The 17,143-nt window shown below is 31.3% G+C and overlaps 1 protein-coding gene and 1 non-coding gene across 2 annotated transcripts; one reads left to right on the plus strand and one right to left on the minus strand.

The window, feature by feature from the left end:
* Nucleotides 1-11,073: 11,073 nt before the first annotated feature.
* On the minus strand, nucleotides 11,074-12,674 carry LOC134240252 (uncharacterized). The gene is made up of 2 exons (XM_062722343.1): nucleotides 11,318-12,674; nucleotides 11,074-11,123 (listed from the first exon to the last, which is right to left on the minus strand). The coding sequence occupies exons 1-2, from the start codon at nucleotides 12,672-12,674 to the stop codon at nucleotides 11,074-11,076; spliced, it is 1,407 nt and encodes a 468-aa protein (XP_062578327.1).
* A 4,396-nt stretch (nucleotides 12,675-17,070) lies between these two features.
* Trnar-ucu (transfer RNA arginine (anticodon UCU)) lies at nucleotides 17,071-17,143 on the plus strand. The gene has a single exon. It is a non-coding gene; the product is annotated as a tRNA-Arg (tRNA).

Raw genomic sequence — 17,143 nt, forward strand, 5'->3', positions numbered from 1 at the left:
GAAAATTTAAATGTCTATAACTTTCTTAGTTTTCAACGAAACGGGATAAAATTTAGAATATGAATAGGTATAATGGATTCCTACATAATGGTTCTATCAAAATTGAATGCACAGACATCCATTCATGCACGTGCCCGCGCGAAATACGGAAAATGGCCAATGTTTTTAAAAAACATTAAAATATATATTCTTAAGAATTTTTTTATTTATTCTCACGATATATAGACATGTTAATTGTTTAGACAACATGCTATGATCATCTTGCATGTACATGCACGTGCGTGCGCGTACAATGCGTTAAATGACATATAGTTGAAATCATTGTAGTTTTTATAATTCTTTGATGAAATCCTTCGATACTGATCATATTTTTTAAAAATGTCATACAGGAATTAGGCACAAAAAGGGATTTGGGGAGCATTTGGGGAACATCTGTAACGGTCCCCGTTACAATTAGCACTAGTTCTTTTTGTTTTTTTTTCGAGAGGGATGTTATGCAATATACACTCAATCAATCAATTCATTATGTTTTTAAAATTACAATATATAACTTCGCCCAGTAAAAACTTTTTACATCAATATATATTCATTTATTCGAGTGTACACATATATTTACTTTAATAATATAAACACATAGGCTTAAAAATAAAAGAACTGATACGAGTTAAATCAAGTGCGGTTTCTACGTAAAAAACTAGAACATTTTTAAGTACTAGTAAGTAGTATACACATTAAAAAAGATAGAAAATGAAAGTTAGTCTAAAAATTTAACTTAGGTCTATATAAAAAAAGTGTTTATAAAATATTTATTAAAGTCTGGAAGGCAGACATTTGCATTAAATATGTACGATGATAGCGTGTATTCTCAAACCCACAAATGTCATTCTCTCGTGATCTTGGCTCATTTATAACGATATTTAAAAAAGTTCCAGCAATTTAACACAGAGAATGAAATTAATACAATTAACATCATAATTCACCGTAATACATGTAGTTTAGTTTAAAAAATAATAAACTCAGAAGAAATGGTGATATTTTCTTTTCTCTTTCTTTTTATATCCCATTAGACATCCCAATAAATCATTTATCAGAATGTTATATTTGTCATGTTTAAAATGGTAGATAGGACAGGGTCATTCTCAACCCATGCCCGTCCACTGATTAGGCACAATGTGGGATTGAAGTGTTCCAGATAATGATATGTAAGAGGACCTAGCCATTTTTGTTCGCAAGAAATTAAGCGTTCAATATAGCTCCTCGTTTGTTGAACTTTACATCATGTTTCAAAGGGTTGTTGCAAATTAAAAGCACAATTACGCGTATTTATTCGTCGACCTGCACGCTCTCTGTGCATTAAGTCTAATTTCCAAATAGTTACATAAGATAAATGTGGTTTGAAAAAATAAAAGTCAATCGACATATGGCATGAAATTTGATCACACTATCAAAAAAGATTTATATTCTTTAACTTGCATGGTAAGATTAATTCTACGAATAATAACTTTTTTATTCTGTTTGATTTATTGAATTTACGAAATATATACAGGTGAGGTAGTCAGATGTTATTTAAAACAATTTAAAAATTTGAAAAATTTCAAAGAAATGTAGTGATCTTATAATATTATAGCAGTTTCCTAAATTTATCTGAATAAAAAAATATTTTTAACATCTAGTTCAGAACACTAAAATACAATCGTCTCCATAAAGACTTGAAAAGGATTAAAGAAGCAGATGTGATATATCAATACAAACGCCCCTGGTCTAAAATTTAAGTGTCAAAGACAGGGCAGATTGAGATCAGGATATCAGTTAAGTCCCGCGATCTCCAACAATCATTTCTCTAGCATTCAGAAGCCATTGTCAAATTATCCAGGGGACATTACCGCTTGCTTATAACGATGACAAATTTGTGCCTTGCGATCAATTTCCGCCATCTTGTCGTGAGGAATAAACCATCAGATCTCCATTAATTGCAATTAGACCTGTAATTTACAAATTTGTCGTCGTTTCAAATTTCTACTCAAGCTGCAGTCCAAGCATTTATCAAGCGAGAATAAGAAAGCGATGCTTCTTCATTGAATGTTGAAAGAAGAAATTAAAGAAGCGAGTTGGCTTAACATTTTACAAGGAATTGACAGAACAAATTGTGTACAGTTTTTACGGAAATAACGTTATATTTCGAACACCACTCATTAATTTTCATTGAAATCAGAACAACCTTCGTTTGAAGATGTTTTTTTCAATTCGTTTCCCAGTCTAAAATAGAGGAAATGAAATGAACTTTACTATTTAATTGTTAAAATCATAATTTGAAACATATAAGCTTTTAATGACCTTTTTAATTGCACAAATCGGTGTCTCTTTATATTTCATGAATACACTACAGTATACAAATTGCAATGATCTTAAGTGAATGCAAATTTTAATAATTTTATGCACTTCATCATATGCTGTAAATCATAAAAAATAAGTTTTGTTTGGATTTTCCTTTTATTATTAAATCATAATCGTTTTTCAAAGGAGACAAAAAATCTAGTTTATGACTTTCTCTCGTAAATCTTATGCACATTTAACATTCGACATCATTGTGAAAAAATGATAGCATCAGTCCATAAGACGTGTAATTTAGCTAATTATCCTTAATTGGAACACTTTATTTGCCATTAAGTAGGTGATGTGTCCCTAATTCTGCTCAATTCTCCCCCTATTCAGAATAGAATAAAACCTCTGATTATCACGGTAAATCTCGCTGGCGAATGTTTACTACCCGTCTTTGTCACCACCACAGGTCCGGGCTGCTAATTTGTTTTCTATAAACATCTCCTTCCACAAAATGTAAAACAGATATTGATCCCGTCTGCAATTCTTTCAACCTGTCAAAAGACAAATAAAAGAGCATCGTGCTTCGTGAATTAAAAACTGCCTCTTTTGTTCAATGTGACCAGCAAATAATTTAGATGAGGTATTCAAAGACCTGCATATGTACGCCCTTTAATTAATGGGACATTGAAGTCCATTGTTGGGATAATTATATTCTTTACCATTTCACTTTGAGTTACCAGGTGTTTGGGATTTGTGTAAGGCAAATAGAAGATTCAATCACACTCTGCTTCTCTTCATAGGGAACTCCTGAAATATTTCGTTAAGTTTAAACATTGCATAGCCTGTCATATATCGTTAAACTTATTTTTTTTTTCGTATTAAAGAAAGATTTCATATAGATGCAGTGTGTGTTAAATTACAATAAGTAGTCACTATTTACTGTTTCTTATCTTCAAATTTGAAACGAATATGCTTGAGGGCATTAAAGGTGATGTATAATTACAAGTATTAGGAGAAGTTTGACAAATTACAATTTCTACTGTGTGTATTTCATGTACTATAGACGTAAAAGGTCAGAAAAAATAATTACATATGTTTTTAAAACAAATACAGATAATTTTTTTTTATAACCAAATTCCTTTCAAAATTATCATTCGAGGAATTGGAGACAGTGTTGAGTATAATTTTATATAAAATATACCTATACAGATAGATGTGTTTTTATAGTAATTATGCAAAAAGTATAAATAACCTACGCACGAAAAGAAACCTGGACCACAAAGCGCACCTGAATTTTGTAGACCTTCTTATCATGATAAGGTGTGTTTAGATGTTTCCTCTCTTTTCGCATGTAAAACTTTTATTATGAACACATATTGTCCGAAAAAACATCGAAATCACTAAAGTACACCAAATGGAATTAGTTGTATATGAATATGTAATCTCAACTTCTTATGGTTGGTTCTTATTACTTTACATGGACATACAAACTTCCCTGGGATATGATTTGAACGAATTCGATTCTACACATAAATCTTTCAATGGAATACTAGTATATCGAGATGACGTACAGTATTCAAGCTCAAAAGATCAAAAGTGCTTTAAAAATACAAATCAGAAGCAAAGCAAAAATGGACCTCTTAAACATCAGAGGTGGAATCAGGTGACATGGAGGAGTGAGCATCCCCTGATGACCGGTCACATCCGCCCTGTAGATAATTGTTTTCTCTTTCTTCGCATGTAACGCCAACGCTAAATTAACATATTTTAAATGAATTTGTAATGTTACTCACCAATGAAACTTTCAATTAAGGTTGGTTTCACATAAAATTGCTTATTAAGGAAATTTTAAAATGATCCCTAATCCCCCTCCCCAAACTTTTAAAAAAAAATTTCTAAAATTATTATAATTTGAAAAAAGGAGCGTCAGGACCCTTAATGTGAAACGCTTAAATTCCCTTCAAAAAAGACGAATAATCTCTCATGTAAAATTACTTCAGCTTTCAGCTCAAATAAGCTCAAACCTAAATGAAGTGATCTTGAATTGTTAAATACGAGGAAAATTATTTTTAATACAAATGTACCTACACCTTAGATACTAGTAGTCAAACGAGTATATAGTTTAGAATCTCAGTAACACTAATTTTTTAAACTAACAATTAATTTCCAATAACACCAATCTTTCTTTTTTGAACAGACATGTATGAGCATATTAAATACGTTTGAAGCAGTTCTGGATGTCCGACTCGTTTGCGCCTTATTGAGATAGCGCTGCGCGACCTGCAGTCAATGCAGATTACAGGATGAAGATATATGAGGGTATTTTGGGCTTATTTTCTAGTATTTTACTTTAATTGAGTCAGAGGTCTCCACATGGCCTATAAGTCACCCACATAATTTGATAATACACGAACTTGCCTGACTTTTTTTAGTTAACCAGTACTGATGCATTATACTTCAAATTCTTTAAGGACAGTGAAGATGAGAATATTATCCCTGATAAGAGATGAATCTACCTGTTACAAAAGGTTTTTTTATGAAGGTCTTTTTGTGCAATTTGCTAAACTTTTACATTTTTATTTCATTTCTTGTGGTAATATTTATGGAACGATGTTAGAATTGTACCAAACACACTTTAAATAAATAATAGTTAAGAAAAACGGAAATTAATTATGGAATTAGTGGAGTTTATTGGACTCATTTTATGTTTTGTCAATTGTTCTTCGTAATAAACGGTATTATTTTTTTAGATATCAACAGAACTTGATGTTCGTTTAAGAGAAGCATATTCATTAAGCAAATAATGTTCTTTTGTTATTTAAGAGCCATTTAGGCCCGCTGTGTTTACTCTAGTGTTTTTGAATCTGATGATTTGGATTTATGCTCAATTAACAGTAAATAAAGATTGGGAATTTCAGATCAGCGAAGGTTCTCCTTTTGTCCCGACTGGTAAAAGGTATTGATTTTATCGATTGTCACACGATAGCATCATGATTTATTCTATACCTCGAATGAAGTATCAACTAAAAGCATTTTTATCTCGCCATTTGAACTGTATTCTAAATTTGCGTAATTATTTGGAATACTTGTATTTTCAATTCTTTTTTATTGAAGAAAAATTCAGTTTTAAGAGAATTTCAAGAATATTCTTCGTTTACTTTAATTTGACAATCTTGAATAGACTTATATCAAAACGTATTTAAAAAATAGTGGAAAAAAAATGAAATATAGATTTAATGAACAGCATTCAAGCTCAAAATCCATTGTGTCGACACGATATCTTCAAGTGAGCTTAAAATGAAAGATTCCACAGAGTCTACATATGTTCCATGTTTGGACATTTTACTAGAAAGAGACGTTAATGTTAACCTAACAACAAATTTTATGATAAACTTGATGTCTTTAATTTTTCAATCCCGTGTTTTCCTACTTATGCAGCAATATACCCTTATCATTCGCATACGGGGTTTATACAGTTGAACATGCTCTACATGAAAAATTTTAATAAAGTCATCGACAAACAAATTGACGAAGAAAGATTACAAACAGACACGGTTAAAGTTATTACATTGTAAGTTCTATGGTCGATACAATGACAATGTCAGCAAACAAATACAGTCTATCATTAAGTCAAATGCTCACTGACGTTTTCCATACGAAGTGTTAGAACGTTATTTACAGGCTAAATTATTACAAATTATCATATTATAGGTTTTAGGTTTTTCTGTTATTTTCCAATCATAACAAGGAACACACGGAAGTGTTTTCGATCGACAGGGTATGCTCACTCCTCCATGGCACTTGATCCCACCTCTGAGGCTTTAGAGGTCCGTGTTTGGTCTGCTCCAGATTTATATGAATAAACTTTTGAGCTCGAATACTGTTCGTTATGTCAATATATTTCGTTCAAACAGCACATAAAACAGAGCAGACACGGACCTGTAAAACCTTTGAAAAACTCTTTCAAGGTTTTTGAGAATTCACAACCGACACTATTTCTACATATGAATTTTTTCGGCAATATATAAATCTTGTAAGGAGTTTTGTGAAGTTTAGGAATCAAGTATAGGTAGGGTAAATCGAAGTCTTGACGGCTGGAATTTCAAAAGTTGGCACCGCACGTATGATTTTATCCAGCAACATACATTGTACGAATTTTGTTAGCAGTTTTGTAGTCTTCTTCAGTCTAAGTCGTTTACTCATGCATGGATAAGGATCCAGAATCGCAACGAGGAAAACATTAGCACATCAAACCAATAGAAAAAGGAATATGGAGGGATGAAACATATGGAAATAACGAACAGTATTCGAGATCAAAAGTCCAAAAAACAATACAAAATAGGAGCAGAGCAAACACGGACCTCCAAAACATCAGAGGTTGGATCAGTTGCCATGAAGGAGTGAGCATCTACTGCCGACTGGTCAGAGATGTCGTGTGCTCCTTGTCATGATCGGGAAATAACGGAAAAATTCGTCGTCAGTTTAGTGTATAAATAATGGCCTAACAATTAGCACTGTATGAATAACGTCGTCAGTATTTGGCTCATTGATTGTATTTGCTGACAAGGTCATTGTATCGACCATAGAACTTATAAAATGATGACTCCAAACGAGACTGCTGATATTCTTGTTTCTACAACTTGTTTGTAAATAATTTAGCTTGTTTTAGAAATTGTTCATACGCAGAGCATGCTCATGCACATCGAATCAACTGAGACACATAAACTCCGTATGCAGGCGACGAAGGTACACTGCTGCACAAACAAGGACAATTTACGATAGAAAAGTTAAAGTCATCACGTCTAGCATTGCTTATATGTCGATAAGTAGTTGTAATGTTTGTTATAACGGTAATTGTTCATAAGAAAAAAATGTCTTTTAGATTAAAATTCAGTGTAAAAAATGTATAGAAACGAATTGAACTGAATATATAATGCCAATAAAAACCACCAATTCCTCAAACTTTTAGTGACACATATTTGTGCAATTAGTTGCACCAGTTTCAATAAACTTATCTTTTGAAATATGAAACACTTTGAAAATATAATAATGCACTAATAATGCTTAAATACCATTGTTACAGTTTGAACCAAAGTTCTAAAAATACTGCAAAATATTGACTTCATAAATTCTTGTCAATTTTGTTCAGCAAATGCTTCCATCATGTGCAATTTTTGCAAGACAAACAGTTCTAGAGTTACAAGTGAAAGGATGTCGAATTAGTCTTAAAAGAAATGTATGATTTACAATGATACCAAACTTCAAAGTTGACATTGTGATAGATAAGGAATCCAAATTAGGATTAAAACATTCACTTAACGTGTTAGTGTAAGATTTTTTTTTATAATTCTACTTAAAAGCATATCAAATTGCCCTGTTCTATAGTCGTTCTCTCTAATGTGTTATAATTATCTTTTAGTTCTGCACAACTCTGCATTGAAAACGTTTTAAAGTTAGCTGTGTAAGCATGCTTTGACAGATGACATTTTGTCATTCGAGACAAGAAGAGTTGGTGGAAAAGTTCCCCATATCGGCACTCTAATTAACAGAATCGTATCCTACTGTATCAAATTAAAATCGTTAATTTGTCTTCATTTTACACAATAAAAATCGGCAGCACTTGATCCCTCTATTCATTTAGAACAGCAAAGTGCAATCAATCACGGCTGCATTAACTGCTTTGTATTGTTGTTAGAAACACAAAATATCTTTACAAAACTGCGCAGTGCATAATGAATTTCAGATACAAATTTGTGACTAAGTGTTTGGCCTTAAAATGAAGTAACTGTTGCTTTTTCTCAAACATTAGTATCATTTAAAACCGAAACGGATTTTGTTCAGAGCTTTTTGTCCAAAGCAAAGCATTCATAGACTGAATAAACAAATAAATAAATAAATCACAAATAAAGAAGTCTGAAGTTAAGGAAAAGTCTCAAATCTAGGCTACAAACAAGACAAATGTTTGAAAAGGGCAGAAATCATACATGTAAACCCATGAAAAGTAGAAGGAATGGTTTGGGCTTCATTTTGCCTTTGAAATTTAATGTTTTGAAAAAAAATTAAAAACTTGTTTCAGTATGACTTGAGTATTTGTCTATGAATGTGATAAATTATGAAAAAAATTATGGCATGAAGGAGGACTATTCTGGTGATATGACGCCGTTCATTTGGTACATTTCTAAGATTTAAACAGAAAAAGCCTAAAAACGACTCATTTCTGGAGTTATATCCCTTTAAAAAAACAATGTCCACAGTCATCGCCCACTTCTATTTTCAGGCATGTTGTATAAAATCATTGGAAAGAAATCACATTTCTAAAAACCATTATGGGTGACTCATGTGGTCTGTATTATTTGAAAGAAAATTCTACTGAAAATAAATGATTACAGTAACTTTTTAAAGAAAATACATGAAAATGCACATGTTCATGATCTCATAATATTACATGTAGCATTTAGGATGTCATGTGAGAAAAACAAAACTAATGTGTATATTCTTATTGCAAGGAATTCCTATAATTCAGAAAGGATGGATTTTAATTAATTTGTTAAATTACTTCATATATTTTTTAAAAAGTTAGGGCCAGATTTGTATTAAAATGCACCTTGTTCTTCGTGGATCGAATCAGGTGTCTAAGAGAATTAAGTATCCCCTTCACAGATTTAAAAAAAAAAAAAAATTACTGAAAATACGAAATTTAAAGAATGACTGTTGTTATGACAACAAAGGCAATTCTAAGAATTTTAAAGAATCATAGAACCAACTACAGTTGATGATTTTCATTTCTATTAAGTTTCAGTAAGTTTGCTTCGGTAATTTAAACAAAATATGCAGTTCAAAATCGCCAGCAATTAGTCAGAAAATTGGTCACGTGACTTGATTTTTCTTAAACCAATCGCATTTTTCGTCACTCCTTTTCAGTGTTTTTTGAAAGTTTTTTTTTTTGACGGAAGGAACACTTCTTTAAGATTTAAAATTGATTGGATTTAAGCATATTCTGCTATTTGTAAGTTTTTTAATTGCAACGATGGCAATTTTAAATATTTTGAATACAGATTGCACATCTTTTGTTAGTGATCATTATGACAGTGGAGTTTTATAATGATTGACTGACCCATCTTCGAGAAATTGTGCGGACAGCGTTAAAAGCAAGTTCAAGTTCAAGTTCAATTTATTCACTCAGACCATATCAATGGTACATGAGGTTCAACAATATGTACAATATATACAAAGAATAATATACAAGATACACGTGAAATGGCGGAAATATTCATATAAAGTAACAAAGATAACTATGGAGGACAGACTTTTTCATATACTCTATTTATGTAACAGCATAGTTTAATCAATAGTTTGGAGTCAGCAGATGACAACAATTCTGATAATTTGAAAAAATTTGGTCTATTACAATATTTACTGGGAAGATATTTTTTTCTACATTCGGAAAAATATTTGCATTCTAAAATGTAGTGATACTCATCAGCTATTTGTCCATTATTACAAAGATTACATTGTCTATCATTTTTGGGAATCCCAAACCATCTCCCAGTCTCAACTGGAAGACGATGATTTGTTGTTCTTAGTTTAATTAATATTGTTCTAAATTTTTTTGGTAGTAAGGCTAAATATTTTTCAAATCCAAATTCTGTTTTGAAGATACAATAAAAGAGACCTTTAGATGAATCGCGCATATTACTTTGCCACTTCTGTATGTACTGATCTTTAAGACGTTGATCAACTATAGCCTTTAGCCATTTAATATTTATAAAGGTCTGTTCATTCCACACATTTGAGAAGCCACAACTATCAAGTATATTCTTAATACATAAAATCCAAGGATTCTTATGACTTCCTGTACTGAACTGTTCAAATAAATGTCTATATGTAACATAAACAATCTTGTTTTCAGGGCTTACCAATAATTTTGCCCAATAGGATATCATTCTCGAATACACTGTTATATACAAAGGGAAGCGACCCGTTTCGCCATAAACCATATAACTAGGAGTACTACTTTTTAGATTAAAAATATGTTTCAAAAATTTAAGATGAACACGTTCAATTATATCAATGTTCTCAAAACCCCATATCTCACATCCATACAAAAGTACTGGAGTGACAACTTTATCGAACAAATCAAGCTGGCAATCTACTGGTAAATTAAATTGTCGAATTTTTCGTATAATTCCATACATGGCTTTTTGAGCTTGCTCACATAAATGTTTTTTAGTTTTACAGAATGAACCTGATCGAGAAAACAGTATACCTAGGTATTTAAATTCGTTCACAATTTCAATAACAGAATTATTGTAATAAAATACATTCTTAACAGATGGACCTTTCGAAAAAATCATAATTTTTGTTTTGTCTACATTGACAGTCAGTTTCCATTGTACACAATATGAATGAAACTCATTTAGAGCATGTTGTAAACCTTCTGCAGACTCAGACATTATAACTGTATCGTCAGCATAGAACAAAATAAATAATTTAAAATACATCAAAATTTCATTTTCTACAGAGTTTGAACTGCTTACATTATTAAAAGATAGTCCATGTACATTTTTGCTGGCCAGAAACTCTTCTAGATCATTAATATACATAGAAAACAGGAGAGGTGATAAATTTTCTCCTTGGCGGACACCAATGTTACAATTGTAAAATTCAGATGAAAGACCATTCATAGTCACAAGAGACTTGACACCATTATACATATTTTTTATAAAAGTAAAACATTTTCCGGTAATGCCATTATTCAAAAGTTTGTACCAAAGCCCATTTCTCCACACTGTGTCGAATGCCTGTTTGAAGTCAATAAAAGCACAAAAAAGTTTCTTTTTGAGAGACATCACCATGTTTGAAAGAAAATGTAAACTAAGTATATTATCCAAGGTAGAATAACCTTTCCGAAAGCCAGTTTGGCTTTCGCTTATAAGATTTAAGCTATCTACATAACATTCCAAGCGTTTACATAAAATGGAGGTAAAAAGCTTACCAAGACAACTTAAAAGTGTTATTGGACGATAATTTTCTGGATTTGTTGGGTCACCTTTATTTTTAAAAATCGGTTTGACAATACCCGTGAGCCATTCGTCTGGAATTATTCCACTATCAAAAATCAAGTTAAACATTTTTTTATATACAGGCAAAAACGTAGCTATTGTTGATGAAATATGTTCGTTTAGCAACTGGTCATAGCCTGCGGCCTTATTATTTTTTAATCTTTTAACTGCACATAAAATTTCTTCCTCACTAATCTCAAAATTCAAAAAATCATCACATACACGGCTATCTGTTGGAGAACTTAGAGTATCAACATCTTCTATGTCATTGTCATGACCTTCATTGATGCCCTTCAGAAAATCAAACATAGCATTAATATCTACAGCACATTTATTTAACGCATTAGGACCATTTAAAATTTTCCAATATTCTCTAGTATTTGTTGATCGTAAAGATTTCAAGTTTTTTGTTATGCCTTTCCTATAATCTTTTATACACGAATCCATAATCTTTTTATAATTTTTGCTTTCTAATTGAAGATTAGCTTTATTTTCTAAACAAGGATTTTTACTATTTAATCGCTTTGCCAAATGATATTTCTTTCTCGCCGTCTTACACTCTTTATTGAACCAGGGTTTATTGCGTTTGTTTTCACAATTATCTTTCTTAAAATTACGACTAACCCCAAATGTTGATTTAGCTGTGTTTAAAAATATACCACATAACTTATTAGTAACATCGTTTAAAGTGTCTTTGCTAATGTTACTTGTTTCTGTACTACTAGTCAAAATATCTAACTCATTCTCTATGTCCTTAACCTTAGATATATCCACATTCTCTGGGAAATGTTTTGCTTGGTCTTGTGACCATAGTTTTACACGTGACTGATTTTCAACAATATCTTCACACCTGTGTTTTGTGGAAAGCGCTGGTAAAATAGAAAATGAAACTGGATTGTGCACATCCGAATACAAGTTACAGAAGTCAGAGATATCAAAATCTTTTATAAATTTAAACATAAATTTAAACATAGGTGCTGTGGCAACCACATAATCCACCGTGCTACTACCCTTACAAGTTAAACCTCCCACGTATTTATCACTGCCAGCACGGCCATTTACTATATAAATGTCATTGTTTTTACAAAAATCAATCATTTTGTATCCAAAGTTATTAACATGGACATCTTGTACTACCCTACGGAGAGGAATCTTAAAGTTATCAAAGATAATGGTTCTAGTCTCTATGGCTGTCTTAAAAAAATCCTCACATTTTTGTAATTGTAACTGAAAATCATCAGCTTCAAACCAGTCTTTCAAATTGCCAACTCTTGAGTTAAAATCACCCATTAAACACACATATTTGCTATCTTTAGTTATAGAAATAAGTTCACTCTCAATGTCTAAAAAACAATCTGTAGAAGCATATTTACTGCCTTCCGGGGGCAGGTACACGACACCAAATATCGCATCTTCATCAGTATTAAAAATACATTTGCTTATCTTAAACCAAAGAACATATTTACAAGTAGTGTTCAATATTTTCACATAAGCAATATGTCTCCCCGACTTCGTTCGAGGAAACAATTATATTATAAAATCACAGTAACAAAGGTTAATGCAGCTGATTTGTGCGGTACATTTTAATAAGTAAGAAGTACATGTACATTTAAATTTATAAATAATAATTGGATTAAGTCTTTCCCGATAAATAAATGATAAAACAAATCAGCGGAACAGTCATTTAACAAAATGAAGAATTGGAATTCTATTTCCAACCAATATTAAAAAAAGACTGTTCTTAAAATATGAATCTTTGAAAAATGATGAAATAAAATTCATGTAAACAGTTTTCGAAGATGAAAATTGAAAACAAAAACATTTACATGTATATACATTATAGAGAAATTTATCTATTAGGATAAACATTATTCTTCTCGTGATGAAAATCTTATTTTTGGAAATCTGTCTTTTATGTTTACGCTTTTTAAGGAAGTATATATTGTCTACCTCAAAAATAAATTAATTGAGTTGAATGATTTGAAGAGTATCAAACCTAATAGGTTGACAAACTTGCCGAAGATCTGGAAGGGAATCCTAAGAGTCCTTATCTATGGTTGTTATTTGTTTCCTCTCCCCCTCGTTCCTTGTGGTATAGAGGTCATATAAATGAATTAATAGGCATAAATTATGAATATATACATTTGTGGTATCTCTCCATTATATAAACATACAGAGAGAAAATATCTTCAATTCTGTATGAAGTTTGTCAGAGGTCAGAGGTCAATACGTGACCTAATCACACAGCGCAATAATATCTACCGGTATATAAATTATAAAATGACCTGCTCTACTTGCTTTTCATGTATAAAAATGAATAAAATAAGCAAGTTAAATGATAACTATTTTATTTTAAATGTAAACAAGTATTTCATACAGTTTTTGGGCTATCGATTCAACCTGTGTATATAGAGAAAGCTAGGAGCCTAGCGTTTGTCTACATTTTTCTTCACTTTTGTCAGCTGCACAGTCTCTAACGTTCATCCTTATTTTTTGGATAGACCTTTGGTTAAATTTTCATGATAAACTTTTATTTTATCTTTAAATTTTACTCACGCTAAATGTGTAAATCTGTTGGAAAATCATCTTCGCTAGCCAAGGGTGACGATCCACGGTGTTTCTCTATTCATAGAGAAACACCATGGATCGTCACCCTTGGCTAGCGAAGATGTTGGAAAATATCTTTTCAATCATGCTATGAACAGCTGCCAAACACCTCGGCGTTTTCGTAGTTCAATGTAAAGCTGTCGCCAGTGTCTCCGTGTTTATCAGTGTTTTACGATAAGTATGCCTTTAGTTACTGAAACCGTGGAATGTTTTTGATCAAATTGCAAATTAACTGGCTCGGACAATTGTCTCAGTCCATCGGATCCATCCATCCCTTTCCAGCGACCGAAATTCCTCCAACTTTTTATCATCAAACTTCGGACGTGTTTCTTGTGTCTTTTCAGCATCGATTATCATTTTTCACGAATAAAATATTCCCAGACAACAATCTGTTCACTATTACTGATCACAGGTAGCGTTTCACAAAATATTCCTTTCGAAATAGATTCCTTAGCCTAATGAATTTGAAGCATAACCGCCATGCAAGCCAATTTACACCTTGCGTCATTTTTCAAAATCTACGACGGACGGTTAGTGCAATAATTTAAATTCGAAAATATTCAATTGTCTGTCTCAAATGTATATATAAGTAATAAATAACAAGTTTATAAACTTCAATGGGAATTGAAGTGGGTCGGTATGTGATCAAATCTTCTGAGAAGGCCTTCGGCCTTCACAGGATTTGATCACGTGACCGACCCACTTCAATTCCCATTGAAGTTTATAAACTTGTTATTTATTTCTTAATTAAATGTTTACTTTTCTGAAAAGCAATATAAACTTTGTGAAAACGATGTTCTTAGAAATATACCTTTTATTAAAAAGTCTGTGTGTTGCTCAAATTTCAAGGTTCTAATTAATAGAAAAGAAAAGCATCTGACCTCCAGGAACAAACACTCTTAAAGATAATGCTTTTCTTTCCTCTTACAATTTTGAAATTTAAGCAACATGCAGACAACATGCACGGTACACTATCGCATCAGTCAAAATTACCTGCAGTGACACAATATATACATAAATGCTTTGTCGACAGTTATGACATAAGTTGTCTTCAAAATGATTTCTTTCTTTGCTTATATTACGGCTTTATGTTTAAAAACCTATCGAGCTCCTGAATTTAAAAAAAAGAAACTTGCATAATTATATCTCAGTAGTAAACTTAAAACTTATTTTGTAAAATAAAAAAATATAAATATCTGCCGAAAAAAAATGAGAAAAGTTATATTTATATTATAGACATGGATATGAAAACTCATATACTGAGTAGTTATAACTAAATAGTAGAAATGAAATTAACAAAACCTTTAAAAAGAAAGACTATTTTCAACATTTTCTACATGTATTTTATAAATTTATTTATGAAAAAAATAGTTTCTTCTCTCTGCTGAAGATAATTTTAAAAAAGAAAAAAAATTAAAAAATTAAAAAAGACAGAAACCTTTTTCGTTTAGAAAGTTATCAAATTACATTACATTGAAGCAGATAACTTGGGCTTTGCTATGAAGTTTTCAGAGACTTTAAGTGCTGTAACTAAAAGGCAAGATCTATCATTGGTACATAATAATAAGAAGCACTAAAATACTAGTAAAGCACACAAATTAAAAAAATTATATTATCCTTTCTGCATTTCGTAGATTCTACGGTTATTTTTATGATACATTTAGCAATATTAAGAGAACAATGGGTCGTATTTCGACTGACTTGTTTATATGAATTGCTTTGTTCCTTTGGTTTACTTCATTTTAGTGTAGAATGTTCCGTGCATTCTTAATCAATACATAAAGCTCTCGCGGATATGATCGGTCGGCAGGGAATGCTTACTCCTCATAGGCACCTGATCCTACCTCTAGATATTAGATCTTTTCTTCCTTACATTGTTCCCCTTTAAAAGTCGATCCTTCGTGTTTGTAACATTTTGCAAATATTTTTAATTTAGCCTTCTATTTACCTTGCATTTGTCTTCTGCGAATACATGTTTATTGTACTCCTCAGTCGGCTTAATCATCTTATTGACCTCAAAACAACAATAATTTTAAAAAGAATATTTATTTATTAGATCTTTTACGTATGTGGATCTTTTACTAGAAAAAGACATTAATGGTTTTGTAACAACAAATCTTTATGATAAACGTGATGACTTTAACATTTCAATTGAATTCGGTTACTTTTGCAGAAATTTACCTTCATCACCTCGGGGTTTATATCTCTCAGTCATTCGATGCGAAATAGCATGTTCTACGTATGAACAATTTCTAAAAGGAGGTAAGTTATACAACTAAATTGATGAAGCAAGTCAGCGGTTTCGTTGAAAGTCATCATTTCGTAAGTTCTATGGTCGATACAACGACCTTGTCATCATTTTTTTTTATGGTTTTTTATATTAATATTAAAACATATTTTCAGAAATTTTCCTGGCTAACACATATCTTTCAAAGCAATTCCGTAAATATTCTATCTTCCTCGTGCTTTTCATATATTTTTTTTTTTTTTTTGGTTTTTGTTTGTTTATTTATTTGTTTGTTTGTTTTTTTGCATGTACCCTTCTAACAACATACAATCAATCAATCTATAACTTCAACTTAATATGTGTGAATTTGGAAAGTGATTGTCTCACTTTGACTTTGGATAATCTGAATTTTCCAAAATTTGTCAAATTGTTAACGATAAATCACATACTTCAAAAGTACATACATGTTATCATTGGTGCTGAATATACCGGTAAGTTACTAAGTAATTGACACTCAAAAAATGCCCTCAGCTGTTCAACATATGACGCCAAATGGATTAAATAAAACACATTCAACTATTATACATGTGTGGTATACGTTAACAAAATCTTGCAAAATAAATATGAACATTGTTTTTTAAAACAATTTAGATAGAATTGTAGTCCCTTCACTTTTTTTGTAAGCCATTTCATTCCAATTACTTCTCTGAAATCACTAACAATTTTTTTTTAAAGTTATATATCATTTATTTCAAATAAATTAACAGAAATGTACATCTGAGATTGTTATTATTTTTATACTAATAAAGAAATCATTTAATTTGTTAAACCCAGCATTGTCATTAGATATGTGTCCGCGTAGCGCAGCGGATAGCGCGCTGGACTTCTAATCCAGAGGTCGTGGGTTCGAATCCCACCGTGGATG

The sequence above is a fragment of the Saccostrea cucullata genome, unplaced genomic scaffold (genome assembly GCF_032062105.1).
Source record: "Saccostrea cucullata isolate Sc308-1 unplaced genomic scaffold, CSIRO_AGI_Scuc_v1 ctg43, whole genome shotgun sequence".
Lineage (NCBI taxonomy): Eukaryota > Metazoa > Mollusca > Bivalvia > Ostreida > Ostreidae > Saccostrea > Saccostrea cuccullata.